Source organism: Gorilla gorilla, chromosome 21, assembly GCF_029281585.2.
Source record: "Gorilla gorilla gorilla isolate KB3781 chromosome 21, NHGRI_mGorGor1-v2.1_pri, whole genome shotgun sequence".
NCBI lineage: Eukaryota > Metazoa > Chordata > Mammalia > Primates > Hominidae > Gorilla > Gorilla gorilla.
This window is the reverse complement of record NC_073245.2, coordinates 71,111,765-71,135,896: the sequence shown is the minus strand read 5'-3', so window position 1 is coordinate 71,135,896 and position 24,132 is coordinate 71,111,765. Positions and strand designations below refer to the sequence as shown.

The following is a 24,132-nucleotide window of genomic DNA, read 5'->3' as shown; positions in this document are numbered from 1 at the left end:
CCAGCCCACCGTGGACCCCACCAGCCTAGCCAGGGGAGTCCCGGGGCCCCGGGGCCCCTCCCCGGCAGTTCCTGGCTCACCTGAAGCCCCTGCCTGTCCAGCTTACGGTTGCTGGCGCTGGCCTGTCCAGCCGGAAACGACCCTCAGTGTCGCTCGGCACCACTTTTCTCCCTGGAGGGCATATACTTCGGCCACCCGAATCCACCAAAGATCCCCTCCCGCTCCCAGGGCAAAGTTAGGGTCCCTCCCTGGAACTTTCTAGCAAGTTCTTCCCGCCTTTGGCTGGACCCCCTCCTCCCACTGCTGAGCCCCTAGCCCCACCAGGCAGCCCTGCCACCCCCTCCCCGGTTCCCCGGCGGCCCTGCTGCCCGCAGGCAGAGTCCGCCGCATTACCTAGAAGCAGCAGGCGGTGCGTACACATGTAGCCCATCTTTTCGTCCTGGAGTTGTTTGTCGATGAGCTTACTGCGTTTCTTCTCTGCGCGCTTCTGGGCCCGCTTCTCCAGGGCTTCTTTGCGCATCTGTCTGCGCTTCTCCGCCAGGGGTACCTTCTTGACCTTGAGAGAGCGCGAGGCTTTGGGCTGGGGACTCTCAGATCGACCGAAGCAGCCCCCGAAGGCTTGCACGAGAAAGTTGCGGAGTAAGTTGCGCTGGGGCTTTCGGCGGCGGCGATTTCGCCGATGCTGAAACCAGCGGAGGCATCCGGAGGTCCCATCGTCGGACTCGTCTCCGCTGGAGTCATCGTCGCTGCTGGCCGCCCCTTCATCGTAGTACACGCGGCGGCCGCGGCTGCTCTCGGACTTGCCCCGCCAGGCAGACGCGCGAGTAGGCCGCGGAGTAGGCGGATCGGCAGCCTGGATCTCGGGGCTGGGGGGTCTGAGATGGATCTTGCGTCTGGCCCCGGAGGCAGGGGCTGCAGAGGCCGCCCGGCGGACTTGGGCTGCCCGGGTGGCAGAAGCGGCTGGGGCAGTGGGAGCCCCTGCGTCTGGCGCAGCTGGGGCGACATGGGCTGCCCGGGTCTCAGCAGCCGCAGGGGCGGCGGGAGCCTCAGGGGCTGCCCCGGCATCTGGATCGGCTGGGGCGTCAGGGGCCGCCCCGGAGTCGGGATCGGCTGGGGCGTCAGGGGCCGCCCCGGAGTCGGAATCGGCTGGGGCGTCAGGGGCCGCCCCGGAGTCGGGATCGGCTGGGGCGTCAGGGGCCGCCCCGGAGTCGGGATCGGCTGGGGCGTCAGGGGCCGCCCCGGAGTCGGGATCGGCTGGGGCGGCAGGGGCTGCCCCGGAGTCGGGATCGGCTGGGGCTGCCCCGGAGTCGGGATCGGCTGCGAATGCCCCGGAGTCAGGATCGGCTGGTGCTGTCCTGGAGTCGGGATCTTCTGGGGCTGCCCCGGAGTCAGGATCGGCTGGGGCTGCAGGGGCTGCCCTGGCAGCGGTATCCGCTGAGGCTGCCCCAGCGGCGCTATCCGCTGAGGCTGCCCCGGCGGCAGGGGATCCGTACCCCGGAGAGGGTACTTTTCCTCTCTCCGTGGCATCAGCGGCTCCTTCCATCTCTGCTGCTTCCTCCTCAACTGGGGGTCTCTCTGCTCGCTCTCTCTTATCTGGGGCTCCGGAGACCTTGATGGGCGGGCCGTCAAGCGCAATTGGGGGGCTGTCCATGTTGATGGGAGTGTCGTCGACCCCAGCGGGGGCGCTGCCAATCTCGAACGGGGGTCCGGAGATCTCCATCCAGGGGCTGCTGCCCGTGAAGTTAGAAGGAGGTCTGACAGCCTCTTGGGATGGGCTGCCGATGGCGCCTGGGACCCAGAGGGGAGGCGCGTTCGCGGCGGGAGTGAGGCGGACCGCACTCGAGGCCGCGACTGCCGCGAACTGGCCGCTGCCGTCGACTTGTGCGATAACTCGGGAAAGCCCCGGGGGTGGGCTGTCGTCCCCAAATCCTTCTCCATCAAGCTCAAATGGCATAGTCTCCTCAGGGGGAGGGCTGTAGCCTCCTCTGGAGCCAGCCGTTGCAGGCCTGAGGGCTTGGGGCTCCTCGGGAGGAGCTCCGGGGACCCCTGCAGCACCTGGGCCTCCTGGAGCAAGGTCTGGGACCTGTAAGAGAAGTTGACTGCAGCCTCTCTGGGCAGGCTGGTCAAACTCAAAGGGCATAGCTTCTTCTGGTGGAGGGCTGTATCCTCCCAGGCCTGGTCTGGCACCACTGAAGGCTCCGGGCTCCATGAGTGCTGGGCCGAAGGCCTCAAGGCTTGCATGGACCCCACTGGGGAATCCACGCTGCTCCAGTGTAGGCCAGAAGCCTCCCAAGCTGGGCTGTTCAACCTCGAAGGGCATTGCTTCCTCAGGAGGCGGGCTGTAGCTTCCATGGGCTCCAGCTTCCCTGAATGCCGGGTTGAGGACCTGAAAGTTGGGTCTGGAGACCTCTGGGGGTCCACAGACCTCGCCGTCATTCTCGATGGGGATGGGCTCGTTGTGAGGCGGTTCGGTCTCCATCTCTTCGGCTGGGCTAGGCCCAGCACCGGGGGCAGCTGCCCCTGGGGCCTCCAAAGGTGGTTGCTCGGGCTGTTCCCCGATTTCAGGGGGGATATCGCGTTGTCCTGACATATTATTGCCGTAGAGGCAGTTGCGCACGCCCATAACACGGTGGCGGCCTCTCAAAATAAGTTTGGGGCTCCGTAAGATGGAGCACCCAACCGAACTAGGGTGAAAAAATTATTATTATTATTTTTAAATCAAAGTACCAGCTGGAAAGTTCACCAGCCTCACTTTCCAACCCTTGTGAGGTTGGGGGGTTCAAGGCCTGGAACCCTAGACTGAGGCTGAAGCAACTCAATTGTTGCTGGTGGAGTCTTGGCTCCTTCCTGGCCACTTTTCATGCCCCCAGGCTGCCCCCCAGCCCCTCTTCCTTGGTCTGTCCTTATGCCCTCCTCTCTCTTTCTTTTTGCTCCAGGCCAGTCCCGCCTGCTTGGATCTGACGAGCGTGCCGATTCGGTCCGAAAATCGCCAGTAGCGCTCTCTCTCTGCCACCAGAGGACGCCGGTTCCAGTGCGGAGCTGGCTCCGGCTCCAGGAGCCCGCTCCTGGCGCCAGGGGCCCGGGACTTTGGGTAAGGGGGCTGGTGAGCGCAGGCCTCGCAGGGACGTTTTGGCTCCTTCCACTCCTCTCCCTGACTGATTTGGAGTCTTTCTCCTCGCTTCTCCGCTGGCCAGAGAAAGCGCTCCTGCGTTGCGGGACACGTGACGCAAGACGTGGGCCTCGGGACGCTGGAGTACAGGAGCTGAAACCCTCCCTCCCCAACCCAACCGACTCCTCGGGGGAGGGGGGACTGAAGAAGGATTTCATCACCCCAGGATACCCCTGAAACTCTGAGTCATAGCCCCCAGCCTCCAGGCAGCCCCGGATCTCAAGCCCCTAGTCCGGAGCGCAAGGCTTTTGGTGCCTGGGAAGGGGCGCAGGCACGCGTAGGGATGCGACAGGTGGTCGTGAGCCCACCAGAGAAGCAGAGAGAGGCGAGGGAGAGGGGATGCCGAGTAGATGAGCACGCAATTTGTTTTTTAAATGCCTTGGGTGTACTTTTTGCTGCTTTTGTTTGTCACTTGCTGAGGTTGGCTCCGGTAAAGCACTTTAACAGCCCCCACCCCCATCACACTCTAGGGGTCTCCGCAGTGGCCCACAGCGGCGCAAGCAGGGTGCTCCCTTGTTTATGTGGATGGTGACGCAGGGGAATAAGAAGGTCTAGGGTGCGTACCACCAAGAGCAAAGCCCCCTAGGGAGTAGCTGCGGCGGCACCAAGAGAGGGGTGGGGGGCGTGCTGCGCAGAGGCGGACCTCACAAAGCGGCCTCCGAGTTTCGCAGGTCCTGCTGTTCTAGGGAAGGGTTAAAGGGGATTTTGGTTGGGGTTTAATGCCGGTTTAGGGTGGTTTCGAGACTGGACAACGCTGTGCGCACTGAACCCACAGATAAATACCATGCCGCGCGGCAACCGGAGCTGAGGTGCGCTGCTCGCTGCTTCGGGCACCGGCCGCAGCGCCGGTCAGTCAGCTCCTTTAGCCTCACTACAGCCTGCCTCCAGCACCCTTCCAGCCCCTCTCCTCTCGCTCTGGGTATCTTAGGGTAGTCGCTTTACTTTTCCACTGCTAGAGCCCACTGAGGCGGCACTGAGCCCGCCAACCGGCCACAAACCCGGCGGTTGCCCGCGCAGCTGCGCTCCCGCTACCATGCTGCGGTGGGCTCAGAGCTAGCCAAAGGTAAATACCCACACCACCTGGTGGCCTTGGTGTGTGCACATGCTATGCTCTGGTCTGGGGTCTGCAGAGGGATTGGAACCCGGGAGAAAAGCTGCTGTTAGGGGGTCACATAAAACCCGGCAGGTGCGCATCAGGTCGGTCTCACCAGTGAGACAGATTGGCGAGCCACGTCTAGGCACAGAGCAGCTGGGCAGGAGGCAGGGGGTCACCTGACCTGCAGAACCCTGGGGGAGGGGAGGCTGGATGAGTTACACAGGGCGGGCTGCAGCAAGCAGGGCGCATGGCACGGGCTGCTGTATAAGAGCTGCAGGCGGGCGAACCACCGCAAGTTGCGATCCCGTTTAGTCTAACGCATCCCTCTTAGAGCCAGGGTACCACAGGCACCGTGCATCCTTGCCCCCCCTGCATCCACCATCCATGTGGCCACGCAGCACGGAAGGAGGCGAACACAGTTGGACCCTGGGAAACGTTTGGGATCCCCCAAAGATATATCGCTTTAGCTCTATGGGTCTACACACTTCCAGATGTCAACACTGAACTTTGATTCAAACTTTGGCCAACTACACCCACGCAAAACGGCTTAACCACTTGAGCATCCACTGAATGGCCCAACTGGGTCCCAACACCAACTCACTCCCCTCCGACCCCAGCGCCGGGTCAGCCATTGGGCAGGGGTCATGCCAATCAAGGCTGCCTGGCGAATGAGCAGGGGGCGTCAGACCGGAAACCGGATATGGGTGGGAGGTCCAATAGGGGGCGCCGCGTTGGAACGCCCGAAGAGGTGCTGCTGGGGTGGTTGGAAGCCGTTGGGGGGCGGGTGTATGGCGGCTAGGCCTAGAAGACCACGAGGACCGCTAGCGCTGTGGGGTCACTCTTTCTCATGCCACAGGTTGCCAAGCCTGGGGGGAGAGGTGGTGTCCCAGGGGCCAACCCTTGGGTGTGTTGATGGCGGCAGGCTAACCTAGCCAACGGGGTGCCGCTGCCGGGCAAGGTGAGGAGCAAGAAGATTTCCAGGGCTGGGAGGTAGAGGGCCAGGACCCCAAGGAGAGGGCTTACTGCGAGGAGCAGCCCAGGATGGATAAGGAGTTGAGGCCCCAGGGATGCTGAGCCTGCACAAGTGGAAGGTCAGTAGACATTGGGGTTGGAGCCCCAGGGAGACTGCCATGGGTGCTCCAAAGGGGTTGTTTGCTTTCGTCAGGCCTCGCGCTCACCCCCAAAGTACCATTTGTCGAGGAACGGGTTCAGGGTCTCTGTTCGACACCCTCATGGGTCTGTGGGACCCCTTTGTTCATTCTTTCTGATATCATGATCTTTGCCAGGGGAGCACATGCATGGAGGTGACTAAAAAAAATTTAAAAAGTTAGACAAATACCAATTCCTCATCCTAGAGAGTAGAGCAGCATACAAATGAAAGAAAAGACCTCCACTTGGGGGGACCTTGAAAGTCTTGGTGGAGAAAATGGCTTTTTATATGGGCCTCCAAGGAAGGATAGACGCCTTGGCTATGAATAGAAGGTGGTAGTGGGGGATGGGAGACGGTTTGCCCACCACGAACAAAGGATTTAATGGTAGGAAACATGGGGCGTGGCTGGGTAAACACAACTGGCCACCTTGGCTGGCTCTTGGGGAGCAGGGGGAGAAAAGTTAGGAGAAATTAGATAGAATCTCTCTGAGGATGCCATGGGGTATGAGGGCAAGCACTTTTGAGGCTATTTTGGCAGGAAACGGAAAGGATGTTGAAAGTTTTTTGTTCTGCAAGTGAGGATTTGAGCCTACTTTTAGGAAAAGCAGAAGCAGCATGGAGGATGATCCTGATCGAGAACAAAGGAAAGGGGTTATGCACAAAGGAGATGTTTAAAGGAGAGACCTAGCACGGTAAAGGAAGCAGTAAGGCTGAAGGACGGCACTCAAGAGGGGTCCCAAAGGATCCTCCTGGAGCAGCTCTTATGCTAGAAAGACACAAAAGATGGAGGAGCCAAAGTATGGCACCCAGATGGATGCAACACTGGGAGTGGGACAGGGAAGTCAGTGGGAGGGGCTGGCAAGGTGGCAGTGCTGACTTGGTTTTAGACATGGCAGAGTTGAAGGAACTTTGGGCAGTTGGGATGGAGATTTTTGCAGCCCATTATCTGGGAGGAAGTTCAGAAAAAGATAAAGGTCACACATTCAAATTGGCAATCGTACTTACAAAGATGAATTTATGGAGTCAGAGAAAACTCTTTAGGGGAGAAATACATTTGGTAATAGAATCTTGAACAACTGGCGCACTGGACAGGAAAAAGGGAGACAGTCCAGGAGTGAGTAGGGAGGACTCAGAAGGGAGAGATGGGAGCACACCAGAGGAAGGGGTTTCAGAACCACTCAGCGCATCTCATCTAGACTTGGTGTTTTAGCCTCTGCACTGGTGGTATTTGGGGCCAGGCAATTCTTTGTTGTGGTGACTGCCCTGTGCATTGTAGGATGTTGAGCAGCATCCCTAGCCTCTACCCACTAGATGCCAGTAGCATCCCCTTAGTTTTAACAACCAAAAATGTCTCCAGACTTTGCTAAATGTCCTCTGGGGGGCAAAATCTCCCCCAGTTGAAAATCACCACTATAAGCTGAGAAAGGACCCTTAGATTTGAATAGGAATTGCCTTAATTTAAAGATAAATTAAGACTAGGAAGAATAAATCCCAGTATTTAACCCTGATATTCCCCCTTTTTTCCACTCCTGTTATTTCTCTGTAGTGACTGGCTACCAGACTCTGAAAAACCTAAGTCCTTTAGGTGAGTGGAGCTAAGAGCTGAAACATCAGTAGTGGGGTCAGGGACCCCAGAAGTGTGGCCAAATGTTCGAGGAGTTGACCCACCTGTGGCACCTGCAAGGCCACAGGGACCTGAGGAATCCGGTATAGTAAGAGCTGGGGGTGATCGGCTAGTGGGTTTACTGGGGTCCACCTTGATTGGCCTGATTGGTTGGCTTGTCTGGTGATCCTCCTGAAGGCTGATAATTTTGCTAGCTCAAGACAGAAACATGGCCTTGATCTGGAGGGAGATGGCCAGTGCTGGGTGTTAGTGGGCAGCATCGTCTGGGGCCTCACCTTGCCAGGGACTTTTTTAGGATCTGCCATTATAATTGTATAATAGCAAAGTACCTTAAACATAGCTTTCCCGTGCTGGATGGATTGCCGTCATGGGAAAAGATAAATATGTGATAGGACTGAGGAAGGAAAGTCTATTAATGTGTTTATGCAGCTAAGGAAGAGGAAGTCAGGAGAGGCTGGTGCCTGAAAAAAACGCCGAGTTGGGATGGATAGATGCTGTGTGCCAGGGTCTTGACCCCTGTCATGAGGGGCTGTGTGCTGGAGTGTAGGGCTGCAGTGAGATGATGTGTCAAGTAGGGGAGGACAGGATTGGCTGTCGAAACCCAGGGATGGTTTACTTGAAAATTGTGTATACTTGGCTACTTAAAAATAATAGCGTCTGCACTTGATGTACTAAGAAAGGGATGGGAAAAATTTCTCATGCTTCCATTAAACTCTGCATGTCTGAGGAAAGCCAAATGGCCCAGGTGCCACAGGTGGCAAACAGTGGCGTCTTGAAAATATGGAACCCCCAATGGAAAGAATGTATGTATTTCTTTACCATTAACTCTCTGAACAGCACCATTACAGCCCCGTTCCTTGGTAGCCGCACGTGATGCCCTGGGCTTCCCAAACAGTCTCACCTCTCTATTGATGCTTTCATGGCACATGTATTCAACAAGTAATTGTGTTTCTACTTACATTCTGGGATTCTTACTCATTACCAAAAGCACAAGGCATATCTCAAGTTTAGGTAGCTACCTGTCAGCTTTCTGGGTTTATCCCTGTAGCCAACAAAGAGAAGGCAAAGTAGAGAGAGGGAAGGGAGGTGGGTGAAAGGGAAGGGAACAGAAACCACGAAAAACAGTATTTTTTTGGTAGTCATTTTCCTTTTGGTCTGCGGCTTTGCAGGGAGGAGGTGGGTGGTGAAGTTTGCAGAAGTGCCTTCTCTGTAGCCCATTCATGTCATTGGTTGTCAGTGGGTTTCTTTCAATTGAGGAAAAAGTAAAAGCAGAAAGAGAAGGTAGAAAAGAATTTAGGCAACTATGAAGTTTCTCAGCCTCCCAGTGACAAATGTTTTCTGAGTGCTGAGTGAGTAGTAATAGACTTTGAAGCTGTACAATTAATTACTTTTCAATCAAGACTTGCTGCTGCCATCCTTTTCCCTTCAGCCTCTCCTCTGCCCGCCTTGGCCGGTGGAGGCAGCAGCATACTGCTGTCTGCAGAGGGGTCTGGGTGGCCAGGCTGTTTGAAGCAAATGCCAGCTAAAGGAAAAAAGCCTCAAATGGATGAGGCAAGATACCAGGTTAGAGGCAGATGCAAGGCTGATATTAGAGGTAGTGGAAACAGTCTTTATGAAAATACTTGATATGCTCAGATTAAAAAGCCCCCATCATGAGTTCAGACCCCTTCACTCAGCTAATTAGCTGTAGCTCAGCAACCTTCTCAAAAGGTGCCCCAAATTCTGTTTCAGCCAAGGCATGCCACTGCCCTCTGAGCACCTATGCTTGAACAGTGGGTCCAGACATTTGTGGATTCCTTCTCCAGACTAGCTGATGATGCAGCAAAGAATTTCAGGGGAGGAGAGGCCATTCCAGAAAAGATGAACAGCACCATGGGAAAGCAACTAAGAGAGAGGCAAAAGTGGGGGTTGGAAGGGAAAGAGGGAATCTCGGAAGGTAAATTTGGCTTTAGTGGAAGCTCTGCTTAAAATTTCTGCAATTCATGGTGGGAATTCCAGCCACCCTGGGGGCTTCTGGGCATCATTGTTTAAGGGGAATGGTATATTTCACCTTCTAGAACAACCTCAATTACCCAGGACAAATTTTCCTAATGAAATCTAATTAAGACAGCGACATAAGCCAGGACACTCAGAAACCAGCTCTCACATGGGGTTGGGGGGAGAAGAAACGTGGTCTTCTGCTGGCTGCCGGTCTTTGGCCTGTGCCCCTTGGACCCCTCAAGTTTGAGAGTGGGGACCTTGAAGACCAACCTTGCTGTGAACCAAAACCCAAGGCTTTAGCCTTGGAGCTAGACAGCTAGATTTCTAGGTGTTAAATCTTTCTCTTTGAGTGTAGCAATTGACGTACTTGTATGAAAACTCCACACCTATGAAATTGGAATTTTTGGACCAGGTCTGTAAGAAACTCTCAGGGGGACAGTGATGTTAACGGTGTCGAATCTGTGAGCCTCATTAGTAGCCCTCCAATGCCATATTTGGCTTTTAAAAATGCCCTTCCTAATGTTGAGCTGAAGTCTGTCCCTTGATGCACCTGGTTCTAACCCCCTTAGCCACCAGATACTTGAAGCTGCCCTCAACCTTTCTCTCTTCAAGACTCTCTTTATTCCTTCAAACAACTTTCTTTATAAACCCCAAATTTCCTGGCTTTGTGACCCCCTTCCCCATTTCTAAATCTTCTTTTCTGCTCCTTCCCAGGGCTTCTCTTATCTACCCACATCTTCCTTTTTTCTGTGATCCCTCAAATTCTTCTTTTCCTTTTGCCTTCCTTAAATCTCTCCCCACTTTACTGTCACCACTTACCCTCTGTCCCTGCTGCCTGGGTTTATGTTGGCCTTTCTCATAGCCATGTGCCCTGCTAATTTGTAACATACCGTAAAATAAACACAAAAAATAAACACACAGGCTATGCCCAGTGGGAGCTGGGAAGGCAGCCTCCCCATTTCTACCCGGGAATAGTTGCAGGCAGAGTCCTGCCTCTGCTGGCTGAGCACTGTCAACAGGTAATGGTGGCCCCGCATTGCAGGCTCTTGGCCTTGGGAGAACTAAGTCACTAGGCTGTTTATTCTGGCTTCTCTGCCCTGTGAATTAATGGCCACTAGTGCTTGGACCAGCATAGCTATTGGAGGCGTTTGAAAAAACTCATGAGATTTTTAAACAAGGGAAAGAAAACAAATACCAGTAAAAAATTTATGCCCCCCACCCCCCAATATGGCCTTTTGATATGTAAGAAAGAAATTATAAAACAAAAATGGGTGCTAAATCACTTAATTTGACAGAACCAGATTTTTTTGTTTTTGAAATATTTGCTTTGTTTATCCCATGCATGTATGATGGAGGCAAAATTGGTTTTGGGGGATGCGGTGTGCAAAAAAGTCTTAGCTGTGACAAGGTCCTGCAGTACATAAACAGATAATGGGGTATAGCTATATGTCCATGGTATTAAAATGTCATGGGTTGGGGCAAATAAGAAACATATGTCTGAAGAAGCTAAGAGGGGAGTGATCATGAAAAAAACAAAGGTTGAGAAAACTGGTTTATCTCAAATAGCTGTAGCTTCTATACCATTTTTTTCAGGTCTAGCTTAACCAAAACACTTAAAACTGTTACCAAAAAACTTTCAACAACACTTGTGGTCACTCAACCAATGTTCCCATCAGTCTGCCGTCTCCCACAGTGGTTAGCCTCTCCAAGCTGCAGTACTAGGTCAGTACTTGCAACCATGCTGCCTGCCCCTGCTCTGAAAAGCTTGTTCTTAGACACCAAGGTCAGGGACAGAAGGTGGGGAACACACACACACACATGTAAAACACACACTAAATACGACTCTCAGGATGGCTAAATGTTTCCAGTTTAGGGAAAGGACACAGTGGAATTCTGCATTCTCTAAACTGCCTTTTGAGACCATTTTGCAACCAGCTGTAAAGCAGATTTGACAAAATTTACATGAAGCCAACACAAAACAGATTTCTTCATAGCTGGTGCTTTTTTTGTTTTTCGGGGTTTTTTGTTGTTGTTGTTGTTGTTTTGTTTTGTTTTGTTTTTTGAGATGGAGTCTCACACTGTAGGCCGGGCTGGAGTGCAATGGCGTGATACCTAGCTGGTGCTTTTTATTTGAGCAACTTTCGATGTTTTTTGGGAGTTCCATTAGGGTTAAAATCACTAGTGTAGGGTCAAATTGGACAACCCCAGCCTTCTTAAGCTAATCAATCTAGACATTTGGAGCTGAAAGGGATAAATAGGATCATCTCATTCAGCGACCTCATTTTAGAAGAAACTGAGGCAGAGGGGTGTTGGGTCTGACCTAAGGCCACTTGACCATGGCTAGAAGCAACCTGGGCTCCTAGCCCTGGGCCTTTCGTCTTAGATGCCACTGCTCCAGTTTGGGACATCAAGTTATAGGAAATAGAGTCATTAGTGTCAAAACCCCACAACAGAACAAGAAATTCCATCTCTCATTCTTGAACATGGGGATTAAAGATGTCATTTGAGCATCTCATCCCTCTGCTGGGTGATTTTTTAGAGAAGAGCAGCAGTTGAGCCAGCACATGACATCACTGGCCTGGAAGCTTAATTTTATTTTAGTGATTTGGTTTTTGTGATAGGTCACCTTCCAGTTAAGCAGTTAGGAGACATGCTTTACTCACACCATGGTTTCTGCTCAGTTTCCTCTCAAAAGCTTCCCTCTTCTTGAAGAGCAGTATAATAATAACTGATAATTGAGGTAAATCCATGTAGATTATTAAAAAACCAAAAAACCTCATTCTTACCAACACTGAAGTTTCAGCTTTCTTCCTCCTTAACCTTCCACACAGCTGCAGAAAATGAAGGCTGAAGAGTCAAAGGCTGTAAGCAACTCCAGGGTGAGAAAGGCTTGCAGTGCATTAAAGAAACATCTCAAAACAATCCCAAACTGTAACATTTCTAATTCTTGAATTCTGATGAACATAAAGAGTTTTGTTTGCAAAACTTTAAACCTACATCAGGTTGACCCCACACAATATTGGAACATTGCAACATAAATTCCCAGCTCAGATAAGTTCAGTTACAAGAGCACCTTTGGGTCGCCCTCCCCTCCCCGACAAAAGCAAATTTCCATTAAGCAAATGATTAATGTACTAAAGGAAAGAACTTCAATATTAGGGGCATATCATCATGTTTAACTAGCTTTAGTCTCCTGCTCCTCCTCCTCCCTCACCCTCCATTTGAAGTATTAAAAGTGGCTGGTAATTCACCTATGTGGTTAACCATAAGATCTGCTTTTTCTTGAGAGCCTATCCTCACCCCGCAGACCTCACCTATGTAAAAGGGGCAAGTGGGCCTATTCAGATGCTAACCCCAGTTGAGCAGGGTGGGACAAAGGGCCAGCTGGGAGACCAGTGAGTTGGGAATGCTTGGGGAACTTGCTAAAAATGGCTCTGGAAAAGGAAGGCAGCTGAATACCAGTTTCTCAGGCAGAAAGAAGGTTTGCTAAGTCTATATAGCAAACTCCTGTCTTCTCAGGGAGGGTCATAGGTGCTTTCCTCGGGGGTTGGTATAGCTTTCAGTTGCTTTATATGGTCTGCACTGGCTTTTCCACCCTTGAATCAGGGTGTAAAGAGGGAAGCTGGGGGAGGGGAATTGAGCGGGGGAGGGGAATTGAGCGGGGGAGGGGAATTGAGCGGGGGAGAGTGTGTGCCGGTAGGTAACAGGTTTTCACAATTGGGCTGTAATGCAGATGGCGAGGCAGTTTGTGGAAGACTGAAAGACAGTGTGTGTTCCTAGATTGCCCCTCCTCGCTACATGTGAACATGGTACATTGCTTACAGTTCAGGAAACATCCCTGTGTTGGGCTTCTGTTTAAAAAACAGCAAGATGGGTGTGAGGTGTGGGCTCGACACGGAGGGCTTTTAAAAAACTTGTTTATTCATCCTGCAACAAGGCAACATGCTCATTTCTCTAACGAATAATTCTCTGTGGGAAAACGGGTCTCCCGGAATACCCAGTCTGAAGATAGCTCCCACACTTGAAAGGCACACCAAAAAAATTCAACACAATCCCTAGTTTTTCTTGCTTGTCCCTAGAGACATTTTGCTTGGTGAACTCAGGCTGAGACATTAGGAAAAACTGAACACTTAATGTCACAGCCAACACACCATCATTGTTTACATTAAGCAGGAATTTCGATTTAGGGGCAAGCCAAAAGCGGGGCACGCCTAGCCCTTCCGCAGCCTCCAAACTTCTGAGACTAACATTGCTGTCGCAGAAAACCACTTGCAAATAAACTGGTTTCTCCGTATTTACTAGGGAAGACCACAAAGGCATCCAACCACAGTCTGCGCTGCAGCCCGGCAGAACTAAGTCTTGGGCGCCGCGACGCCTTTCCTACGGAATAGGTCCTGGAAGGAAGACCATTTAAGGTATTTTCCTTCTATCATCATCCTTTTCTTAGGAGTTAAGAACCTGACCGTCATTCATCTCAAGCCCTCAAAACGCTTTACTATTCCTCCAAATCATTGTCATCCGAATAATTAAGCCGGCGCAAAATGAGACACGCACACCAGGAAAAAAAAAAAAATCAATTTCCAAGTCGGATGAGATTTTTAAAAGACATTTCACTTAATCAGTCTTTCCCTCCAGGACTGGCGAGGAGAGTACGCCTTCCCTTCCGAAGGTGCGTTACCAGATTGCTGCCGTTTTTGTGCTAGGTCATCAGAGCAGATTCCCCTCCAGGTTACAGGTTAAACTTAACTCTACCCGTGCTGAAAATGGCCGGAGCACGCCGCCTCGCCTCCCCTCCCCAAGGCTGCCGGAGCCGCCGGCCCCTGCCTCCTTTTCGACGACTGATCGTCCAAGGACTGGCGCCGGATCCAACACCTTTCCCCAGCTCTGCGCGTACCGCGCTCTTTGGAAACGAATTGTAAGTTATCCTGATGTTAGACGCGACCCCCGTCTCCAGCCTGTCCCTTGTTCCGCTTTACCTTTCCGCTTGCGACGATCTCGAGGGCCTCCAGAGTTCCTGCGCAAACAGCCCAGGACGTCTCCTGCTAAGCCGCATGCAGCCTGGCCACCCGACCAGCTGCGCCAAAAGCTTGGCAATACCCCGACGTGACCATGCCTGTGCGTTCAACCCTGGTAGCCCGTAGGGGCACCCCCAAGGGTCCCCTTACCTCCTCTACGTTTCCCCCAGGTACTTTCCCCTAACCGCCCGCCGCCGGGAGAGGTCAGCTCCGGCGCGCGCGGGCAGGTGCGCACACTCTTTGAGGCGGTCTCTGTCCCGCGAGCGACGGGAGGCGGGCTGTGGCGGCCAAGGCTGGCGCACGGCAGCTGGAGGCACTGGCGCGGAGGTCCCGCGGCTTAATTGTCAGCTCTGGGACCTGGGCTCCCGGCTCTGAGCTGCTTAGGCGCCGCGCGCCCGTGACTTCCCTCCCGGGTGGTCAGTCTCTAGAGTTCTCGCCCATTCCCATTCTGATTACTTTCCGCACATTTCAACAGTGTCTTTTACAGCGCGGCTGCTCTCACATCGTGAAAGTTGGCGCGCGCACCTCCGAACCACATTTTGGACACCTGAGAAGGCCAACTTATTTGAGACTAGTCTTTCTAGGAGGAAGAAAAGCGCGCAAAACAAGTGACTTACCAATGCCGTTTGGGTGTGCAGCTCCAAATCTGGGGTGCGTTCGGGATTCAGTCGCGTAGCCGGGGCACCAGCTCGGAGACCTCAGGTTGTCTCCAGCGGGACGCACGGCGTGCGCCCCGCCGTCCAACAAGCCTTTGGCCACCAGGGCGCCCCTGGCATCCTGGGAAGTTTGGGGGAGCCCTCGCCGCCTCACCCTGACCCCTGATCCCGGGCTGGCCAGCTGAGCCTCCTCTCTTCCCACTCTCCCCTGACCTGCCTTTCCTTCTCACCTCCTTTCCGCCCGCGCTGCTCCCACACCGCCCTCAGGCTCCCCAATTTAGCGGTGGGCAACTAACCTGAATCCATGAAAACAAGGAGAATCTGGACGGCGTCCTCCATTAGTGACGCCGGATGGGGATGGGTCCCTTTTTAGAAGGGGACTCCGGGGACGCGTCACGGCGGGTGGGCTTCTTTGGCTTGCAGCGACGCCGCTGCTTCTCCTCCTTGGGCTCCTTCGACTCTTCGGGGTCCCTTGGATCTTTGTCCTCGGGCTTGAGCTCCTCCCCTTCCCTGGGGCTCTGGGGCTCCTGAGTGCTGGGCGGCGCGCGACTTGGGGAGGCGTCGGGGCTTCGCAACTTGAGAGCGTGCAGACGCTGGGTGAGGGACTGGCCGAAGGTGGAGTGCTTGGGCACCACCGGGCCGCGATCGTCTTCAGGCTCGGTCTCGGGCTCAGTGGTGGGGGCGGTCTCAGGCTCGGTCTCGAAGTCGGTCTCGGACTCGATTTCGGACTCGGTCTCGCTCTCGGTCTCGTAGTCGAACTCTTCCTCGTACTCTAGGCACTCGGGGAGGGACAGCTCAAGGTCTGCCTCCTCGTGCTCGTGGTCAGATTCCGATTCGGGGGACTCAGGGAATACCTGGGCGCCGGAGCGGTGGTGGGCGTTAAGGAAGCTCCGGCGCTGTTGGGCAGCCGCGCGCTGCTGGGCACGGGCGTTGGAGGTGGCAAGGGCGCGGAGGAGCGCGATGGAGCAGGAGAGCCAGAGGAGCGCGGTGGCTGCCCGGCGGCCTATGGGCGGGCACAGGTCGTTGTAATTATGGCGAGCTCGGCGCCACTGCTGAGCCCGGGACCTCCGATCCATCCTCTTAGGCGCACACCGAGAAGCCGGCCTGCCCTCTGGCTCTGCAGAGAGCGGCTCCGAAGCGCATTGGCTGCTGGAGCCGGGAAAGGTACACCCTATGAGGTGAGAAGCTGGCCCGGAGGTCCCAGCCTCACCTCCTTGTGAGGAGAAAAAGGGAAGCACCTACCTTCCTGACCACTTAAGAACTTTCTAAAGCTCCGCGCCTTGCTTGCCTCTCTGAGCAAGAAGAAGGGATGGGAAAAAAGGGGAAAGTTCTGTCTCCTCCCGGGCTCCTCTCGCTGAGTCTTAGATTCCGCAGCCTAAGACTCGAGAGAGGTGCCTCCGCCGGTCCTCTTGCCTGGGAGAGGACAGAGGAGACTGAGGCGAGGAGGGACGGGCAGTGAGGTTCTGCGAAGTTGCGCGCCCGGACTTCTGCCGGGCATGTGCAGTAAGGAGGTGGGGGCCACCTCCCCGCGAGCTGCGTGGTGGCGCCGAGCCTGTGGCGCAGACCCTAGTGGGCCGGCAGGTGGCAGGAGGGAACCTTGTTTGAAAGGATTTGGGTGAAGCGATGGGCGGGGGGCCTGGCGGGTGGCAAGGAGCAAGCGGCAAGCTAGCCCCAGGTCCAGTACTTGGGCAGGTGGGCGCAGGCTCCCGTGGGGTCGTGCCCCTCCCCAGTTTCCCCAGTTATTGGGGAAATAAACACAGCCTGGGAGCAGCTAAAAACGCAGAACCCCAAATAGCAAATATTCAGGGGAATGAGGGTCTGTCTATACACGAGTATTAAGCCTCTAGCATTTTCCAATGGCTTAATAGTTTGAGGATGGTAACTTCGGGCAGCCATTAATCATGAAACTACCTTTAGCAGATCTGTTATAGTGACTGTAATTAGAAAAGTTTCCAAAAAATACGTGCTCAAACAGTCTGAATTGGCTAATTACCTCATCTTCTTCAACAAGGGCCCCCACGGTTGAGGTAGTAGTTTGCAAGTCTGCAAGCCCATCTGAGGACTGCCCTGAGCTCGATTGAGCTGAGAAGGTGGTGCTGGAAGTGGACTGGAGCTGAGAGCATGGGTAAAGGGAAGTCTTTCCTGCGCTCTCAGTTCACACAACCACTTCTCTCCTGCGGGGCAGTTCAGGGTGACACGGAATCCTCACTGGAGGCCCCTTACAGCTATTTCCTAGGTAGGTTTTTTTTGTTTTGTTTTGTTTTGTTTTGTTTTGTTTTGTTTTGCTTTGAGACAGAATCTTGCTCTGTCACCCAAGCTGGAGTGCACTGATGTGATCTTGGGTCACTGCAACCTCTGCCTCCTGGCTTCAAGAGATTCTCCTACCTTCAAGAGATTCTCCTACCTAAGCCTCCTGAGTAGCTGGGATTACAGGCGTGCACCACTACGCTCGGCTAATTTTTGTAGTTTTAGTAGAGAGGGGTTTCGCCATATTGGCCAGGCTGGTTTCAAACTCCTGACCTCAAGTGATCCGCCCGCCTCGGCCTCCCAAAGTGCTGGGATTACAGGCGTGAGCCACTGCGCCCAGGTCCTAGATAGGTTTTTAACAAAGGTAACTCAGCAATACTCATTGGGTGCCTTGCATGTGCCAAGCTGTGTTTTAGGTGCTGAAGGTAGAGTAGTGAACAACAACAACAAAAGTATTGTATTAAGGAAAGGATATTTTGGATTAATTTGCTGTTAATCAGGAGATTGAATCAGTCAGAATCCCTCTGTGCCCACCAACATTGTTTAATCTAGCTTGAATTCCACATGAGAAAATGATTGGATCAGGGCTAGGGGGCGGTCAGACACCACTAGATCGTGGTGTTGTACTCTGCAAGGCTGAAGATTTGGAGTAAATAGTGCCGCTCTTTCTTGGCCCTAGAAAATCAAATGATGGCCTATAGGAGGAGATCCCTGCAGTGGGAGCTAACCTGGCTGATGCTTTTGAGGTGTGCGTGTCTTCAGTCTGGCCCTCCATGATGATTATGGAGTGCCTTTTTGGCCATAGTGACAAGTCCAAAGGCGAAACAACTCAGAGCAAAGCCATCGTCCTAGAATCCCTGGGAGTATCGAGAAGGTTGTTTCACTTAGGACACATGTCATGGGTTGTGGTCCTTTTCTCCTTCTTGAGTCAGTATGGGGAATCTTAAAAAAAGAGGCTCTACCACTGGGTGGCCCACCAGGCCCTCCTGGTACTGGTACTTCTGCCTGGTGTCTGAAGAGTCAGTCAGGTACCCACAGCCATTCTCACCATGATGGAACTTAACCTCACACCTTCAACACCACACCCGTATTAAAGCCACCAAGTGCAGAGTTCATACCCCAGTGAGAGACCAGCAACTGCTTTGGATGTGTTGAGGTTTTCCTTTCTGCATCTTGGCTGTATCTAGCTTGTATCTTGCACTCTGTGTTAGTTTGTAGCATTAAAATAGTGATTGGGCTGGGCCTGGTGGCTCTCACCTATAATCCCAGCACTTTGGGAGGCCATGGCGGGTGGGTCACTTGAGGCCAGGAGTTCAAGACCAGCCTGACCAACATGGTGAAACCCTGTCTCTACTAAAAATACAAAAATTAGCCAGGCGTGTTGACGCACGCCTGTAGTTCCAGCTACTCGGGTGGCTGAGCCACAAGAATTGCTTGAACCTGGGAGGTTAGTCTGATAAAGTAGGATTGACTTGTCAAACCCCACAAAAGGACAAATGTCTGTGTTCCAGTTGTGCCCTGCTCTACCACTTTTCCTGTGGAACAGCAAGGGTTTTATTATCACAGATGCCTGCGTGGCTGTAGTCACTGTGTGGATATTATCATGGGACACTGGACAGGGGCATTTAGAGCTGTATATTTCAAATCCTAATCTCCGCTTCTCAGTCCCAACTAATGGGGCACGTTTCTAGAGAGTCTGCCTACACTGACCCACCCACTTTATTTCTTCTAATTAGCACAGCTCCATCGACCGCATATGGAACAGAAATATATTATTCAAGCTGATTTCAGGGCACGTTGGGGGAAAAATCAGGACTATATGGGTGCTAGTAAATGCCCTTTGAATGGAAACTAATGTCAGCTGTCCGCAACGAGGTAGATTATGATTCTTTAGTGTACATAAGAAAGTACTTCATTCTTCAGATGGAGTGCTTTTATGCCTATAAAGGAGATGGCAGCCCAGAGCTGATTCACTAATATAGATACACCGAGATTGCCTGCATTATTAAAAAACGTGCATTACATAATACATATTTTTGGACTAGATTCTGCATTAGCAATGCGCTTTCTTTGCAAGATGCATTTTAATCAGCAAACAAACATTTAACAAAACACTGCATTTTTGAGCCCCAGTCCTGTGTAGTTACAAATACATCTCAGTGTACATTCACCACAGGCTCTGGGAGGAAGGAGTGGGGGACTGCACTGAGATGCCATTCCATCTCACACTTAGTGCCGAGGTCGAGCAAATGGAGCCGTACAGAAGATGCTCTTTAAAATGCATTACGTGCATGACTTTAAAAAGTGCTCACTGCAGAATGAATTTCAAAAAGGAGCAAGTGGGTGATGAACCACCTCTGTTGTTACCGGGCTGAGGAACAAGGGGCTCTCTCTGTCTGCCGGTAAATAAAGTATGGGCATATATCACTTCCGGGGCTCTGCTGGAGCGAGGCTCCTAAACCAGTTGGACAGGAAAGCGCAGTTCCCAGCTCACTACAGTATCATACAGTAAGCTTCTGATTCAGATAAATTGTGAAGAATATTGTCTTTAGCTCCTTAAAGGATTTTCATGTGGAAGAGGCCTTAAGATTTATTATATACGGCTCTAGAGGGCAAAATTAGAACCTATCGGTGGTAGTTGTAGCAGAAAGCCTTCAGCGCAACCCAAAGAAGAATCTGACATGGAGTGGGCTGTCAGAAAGTTGGCGCTTTGTCAGAAGCAATGTGAAGTCAAAGGACAGGTAACCACACACTGGAGATGTTTTTCGCGGTGTGCGTGAGCGAGTGGGGTTGGAACTTGGTGCCCACCGCATTCTTATCAGGTTAGCCTCTGATTCCATCGAAGGCCTCTGTAGACTGTGGGAGAAGGGTTTGGGGGCTCTACTGATGGACACGATCCTCCCCCCCCCCCCCCCACTTTTTACTATTTTGGAAGCATTGAAAGCGCAAGTGGCTCAGTGACAGGAAGGAGTGTTGGGGTGGCAGTTTTAAGACAGGGCAAACAGATGTGTGCGATGGACCCAGCGGCCTGTGGAGGAGCTTCCCTCACCAAGGCAGGGTGTGGAGGCTCTTTGCTCCACAACTCACCACTTGTTGAAGCAAAGAAATTAGTCAAGTCCATCTGTTAATTACATTGGTTCTCTTTGCCTCCTCTCCTGGAGCTGTCTCGGAAATTACAAATGAAATTGGCTATTTAGCAATCATAAATTGAGCCACTTCTATGATCAAGACACTATTCCGGGCATTGTGGGGAGATCGAAGTAATTGAGGATGAGCAATTCCTGCCATCCAACATCACACACATTGATGTGAAGTGCCCCCAAATATTAAAACCAGATTGCTGACAGGTGTAGAGTAATACATTCCAGCCCAGATAGACAGGGAGGGAAGTTGAGTAACTGGTTAGAATCAGAGGTACAGTTCATCTTGTGATTTTCAGAAAGAGATGAGTCTTTACCTAGTCTGACTCTGAGATTTTCTTTTGATTTTTAAAAGCCCATGAGAATTGCTTTCAATCCACTTGTTTCTAACCATGTGTCTACCGTGTGCAAAGCCATGTGCTAGTGGCCCTGGGGGAGACAGATGAATCATGGGTTCTCAGAAGGCTTGCAGGCTATTGTCAGAGGTCCCATAGACCTCAATGCATTTTCTAAGATGAAACTCAAGATAATGGATTGGTTCTGCCCTGCCTGGTGAGCGGGTATAATCACTCTTGAAGATATTTTTTGGATAATCATTGGAAAGGACTATTTTTGGAGATGAAGAGCTTTTCAAACTTTCCTTTGGACAGAAATGAATTCAGGGAGTTTGCAGCACTCCCCACCCCTCACTGTGGCAATCAGCCAGTAAGGCTCAACCCCACCGAGAATTTGGTATTGGCCCCTCCCGCCTGTTCCCCGGAGAGGACCAGGTACAATGCAGAAGCATTTGGCTCAGCTCTCTAGGGTGCTATTTTGCTGCTATTCAGACTGCGCTGATATCAATTGGCTCTCACCAGTAGAAATGGTGAAAACCTCGAGCTCCTGATTTTGAGATTTGGGGAGAATGCCATCTAGAGCTAAAAGCAAACAATAGAGGGAAATAATCACCTTTTTGACATGGCTGGTTTCTGTCCAGGCCATTTTTGGGATTACAATACTGTATTTGTGCCATTCATTTTTAAAGGGCATAGGATCAGAAAGGAGCCTTCGTTCTGTGCATAGAGATTGCTCGGAGCTGTCTTCCCAGGAGCTCCCTTACTTTCTCTTTACTTTGTGCTCTGTTGAGCTTCTCCTACTGATAAGCGCCTATCTCCCTCTCTCTTCCTCTGCCACAGGAGGAGCAATTTCTAGACTCTGGATCCAACGGGAAGCATCTAGAAGCCCCCTTGCTCAGGCAAAGCATCAGTACCCAAGAGGGGTACAGGCCCTCTTGGACGTGGTGTCTCATTTCTCTCCCGTGGCCCTGGAGCTTGGCATTCTATGTTCTCCGGTTCAGGCCCTGGACTCTGACACCCTGCCTTGCTTCATCTTGAGTTCCGGCTGTCTGCCCATTCGGACCTACACTGAGCTTGTCTGGTTCTTTCCTGCAGCCAGTTGAGACATCATTGTCCCAGGACACCCCCAGTCTACGTGGTTCTGGCCCCAGATGTCCACCTCTGCCCGGCCCACCAGCAGCCATGCCAGCCAGTGAGCTGTGGGTGAAAACACTGCTGATTGCAAAGGACCACTCAACCGTCAGGAAAGCTCTCAGCTCATAGCTTTGTCTTTTGTCCAGCTGTCCTGGACATCCTATCTTTCCTCTAGCCCCTAGCCCTGACAGAGAGCCTCAAAGTTGTTTTCATCTTATCTGCTGAGGATCTGACTCACCCCATCAGACTTCTGGGAGGGAGAGAGCGAGCGCGCCTCGAGCCCGGAGGGGAGAAACCCTTAGTGTTGTCACGGTTTAGGCACACGCTCATAGAAATCCTTGCAGCTCGAGCTCTTCAAAATATGATTAGACCAATTTTACATGTCTAGTCACTGAGGCTCCAGTAGATTGGGACTATTTCTATATGTGCAAAGTGAAGTGGATAATTGAGGCAATTATCTTCAGGCAAATGAATCTGGGCACTGCAATCAGTCCATCCTGATAACTGGGGAGAAATTGGCGTCATTCGCTGTAGCATTGCTTTGCGTTAAAGAGAATTCTAAGGTATTTGTTTGTTATTTTCGCTTGGCTTCATTTTTCTAAAAGACAGTCCAGTGAAGATGAGGTCCTTTCTCGCGCTGGTGTTAGGATGTGTGGACCCCTTAGGTCTCAGTCAGGTGTGTGTGGGCTTGATCTGGACGGGTTGATAATCAGATCAGTGCCCTAGCCGGGTGCATCCTTGGCTTCCTTTTGGTGGATACTTGGTTTCCACGTCAGGGTTTTCTTTCCACTTCTTCCTTCCTTGTGTATGAGAACCCTGAGGTGTTGGATGGGTTGGTCTACAAGGTCACCTCCACTGCTAGGATGATAGGATTCCTAATAGGGCCCATGAGTGACATACATTGTGCATGATAAAATATCATGGAGCCAGGAGAATGAAAGAAGGGCCTCTCAACGTCAGAAATGAGAATGCACTGGAGGCTGGTGATTACTTCTGGACCCCCTCTTCCCCATCCATTGTTTCGGCTAAAAGTCATCATAAATTGGGAGTCCTTCCCTTTACTGGTCTAGAAGTTCCCTCAGGAAGCAGCCGTCACTTCTCTCCCAGCTCTTCACTGAGGAGGGAGGGAAGAGGAGCAAGAGAAGACTTTCCGGTTTTCCAAATGGCAGATTTGGTTTCAGGCATGTGAGGAGCCACATATAAAAAGAAAAGGCATTGAGGCTTGTGAGATTTGACTTAAGTGGAGGAGATCCTCGCCTTTAAGCAATAATCTGTGTATTTAGGGAGCCAGTGGCCCAGCAAGAAGTCCAGCAGTGCCTCCTGAGTGCCTGGGCACCTGGTGGAGATGGTGCAGGGTCCCTGGCAAAAGAGCCTCTGGGACAGGAGTTGTCGCCGCCAGCCTGTGTCACACACTCACACTCACAATTAGAGGACAACGGGAATTTAATTAACTGCCAAAGTGTGCTTTTGACCATAAGCATTCTAGGAATGAGGTGCTGTGTGGGAATTGAGATGAACCTTGGAAAATACTTAAGGAGAGGCTTGTTTTACGCTGTCAGGAAATCTTCATCTTGTCACTTTGTAAATTTTTGACCTTGCTCAGTTAGTTAGAAAAACAAAAACAAAAGCTTCCTGTCCACAACTGAGATAAGAGAGTTTTGCAAGACATCTCTCTGTCCTCGGAGTGTTGTGGCCTTCTGTGGGTTCTGTAGTTTTAATTGCTAGTGGTTTCATTCCTGCTCAGTTAGTGAAATTGCGGCATTTTCCCAGTATCTTAGCGTGACTGCCCTACAGCCTTAACAATGATGATTTTAGACTATAGTTTAAGATCTGCTGGGGCAAATGCCTTCTCATTGCACAGTATCTCAGCATTCTCTGATGTTTTGTCCATTTATTTTTCTATATGAATTTAAGAACCATTTTTATCAAGTTTTATAAATGACCTTGGTGATATTTTGACTGGAATGGCGTTCAATTTATAAATTAAGTTGGGAAATATTTTCATCTTTTCTGCATTTAGTCTTAAGCCAGAAGTATGGCCTCTCAATCTGTTCAGGTCACTATTTCTCTCATTAAGGATTTGTGTTTTCTTCATGTAATTTTAATATATCCTATGTGAGTTTGATATGTGAATATATATCATATAGTTCCCAAGTAATAGATGCTTTTGTTGCATTGTGAGTGGGCACTCTTTTTTTAATTATATTTTCAGGTCTCTTATTATGTATTTATAGAAATGGTATTGATTTTTGTATGTTTTTCTCATCTTCTGCCACTTTCAGAATTGGTTGGTTTTTGAGGCAACCAGCAGCCTACTCAAACACTCAGAGAAGGTTTCTGGAGGATTTGGTAGAAGAGACTACCTCATCAGGGAAAGAGCTGAACTAAGTCAGCGGTTCCCAAATGCCAGTCCACAGTGAAATGAGAAAACGAAAGATGTTGTAGTGGGGCTTTCATCAAGCCAAATTTATTCAGGGGACGGACTTTCAATTTTGATTCTTGATTTTGAGGCTAGATAAGCTTCCTGCCTTTTAGAATTTTGATATCATTTCTTTCTAGAAGGATTGTAGATGATAATTAGGGGTT

The 24,132-nt window shown here is 51.4% G+C and overlaps 3 protein-coding genes and 1 long non-coding RNA gene across 6 annotated transcripts in view; 1 reads left to right on the top strand and 3 right to left on the bottom strand.

Moving 5' to 3' along the window:
- Nucleotides 1-15,107, bottom strand: part of LOC109023045 (guanine nucleotide-binding protein G(s) subunit alpha) — a 70,688-nt gene extending 55,581 nt beyond the window's left edge. The window contains exon 1 of one of the 2 annotated variants that reach the window (XM_055372861.2): nucleotides 14,987-15,107. In XM_055372861.2, the coding sequence (XP_055228836.1) occupies nucleotides 14,987-15,029 (43 nt within the window). In that variant the 5' untranslated portion in view covers nucleotides 15,030-15,107. The remainder of the gene's footprint in view (nucleotides 1-14,986) is intronic. The other variant, XM_055372860.2, reaches the window with a different exon arrangement.
- LOC129529102 (protein ALEX) lies at nucleotides 357-2,509 on the bottom strand. The gene has a single exon (XM_055372858.2). The coding sequence runs from the start codon at nucleotides 2,434-2,436 to the stop codon at nucleotides 394-396; it is 2,043 nt and encodes a 680-aa protein (XP_055228833.2). The 5' UTR covers nucleotides 2,437-2,509; the 3' UTR covers nucleotides 357-393.
- LOC134757811 (uncharacterized) lies at nucleotides 4,977-14,991 on the top strand. 2 transcript variants are annotated; one of them, XR_010132313.1, is made up of 3 exons: nucleotides 4,977-5,013; nucleotides 5,122-7,000; nucleotides 13,322-14,991. It is a non-coding gene; the product is annotated as an uncharacterized lncRNA (long non-coding RNA). The 2 variants fall into 2 exon arrangements; XR_010132314.1 differs by having other exon boundaries at nucleotides 4,984-5,356; nucleotides 6,962-7,000.
- LOC101132215 (neuroendocrine secretory protein 55) lies at nucleotides 15,029-15,766 on the bottom strand. Its single transcript, XM_031004789.2, has one exon. It carries the CDS (start codon nucleotides 15,764-15,766, stop codon nucleotides 15,029-15,031), a length of 738 nt encoding a protein of 245 aa, XP_030860649.1.
- Nucleotides 15,767-24,132: the final 8,366 nt, after the last annotated feature.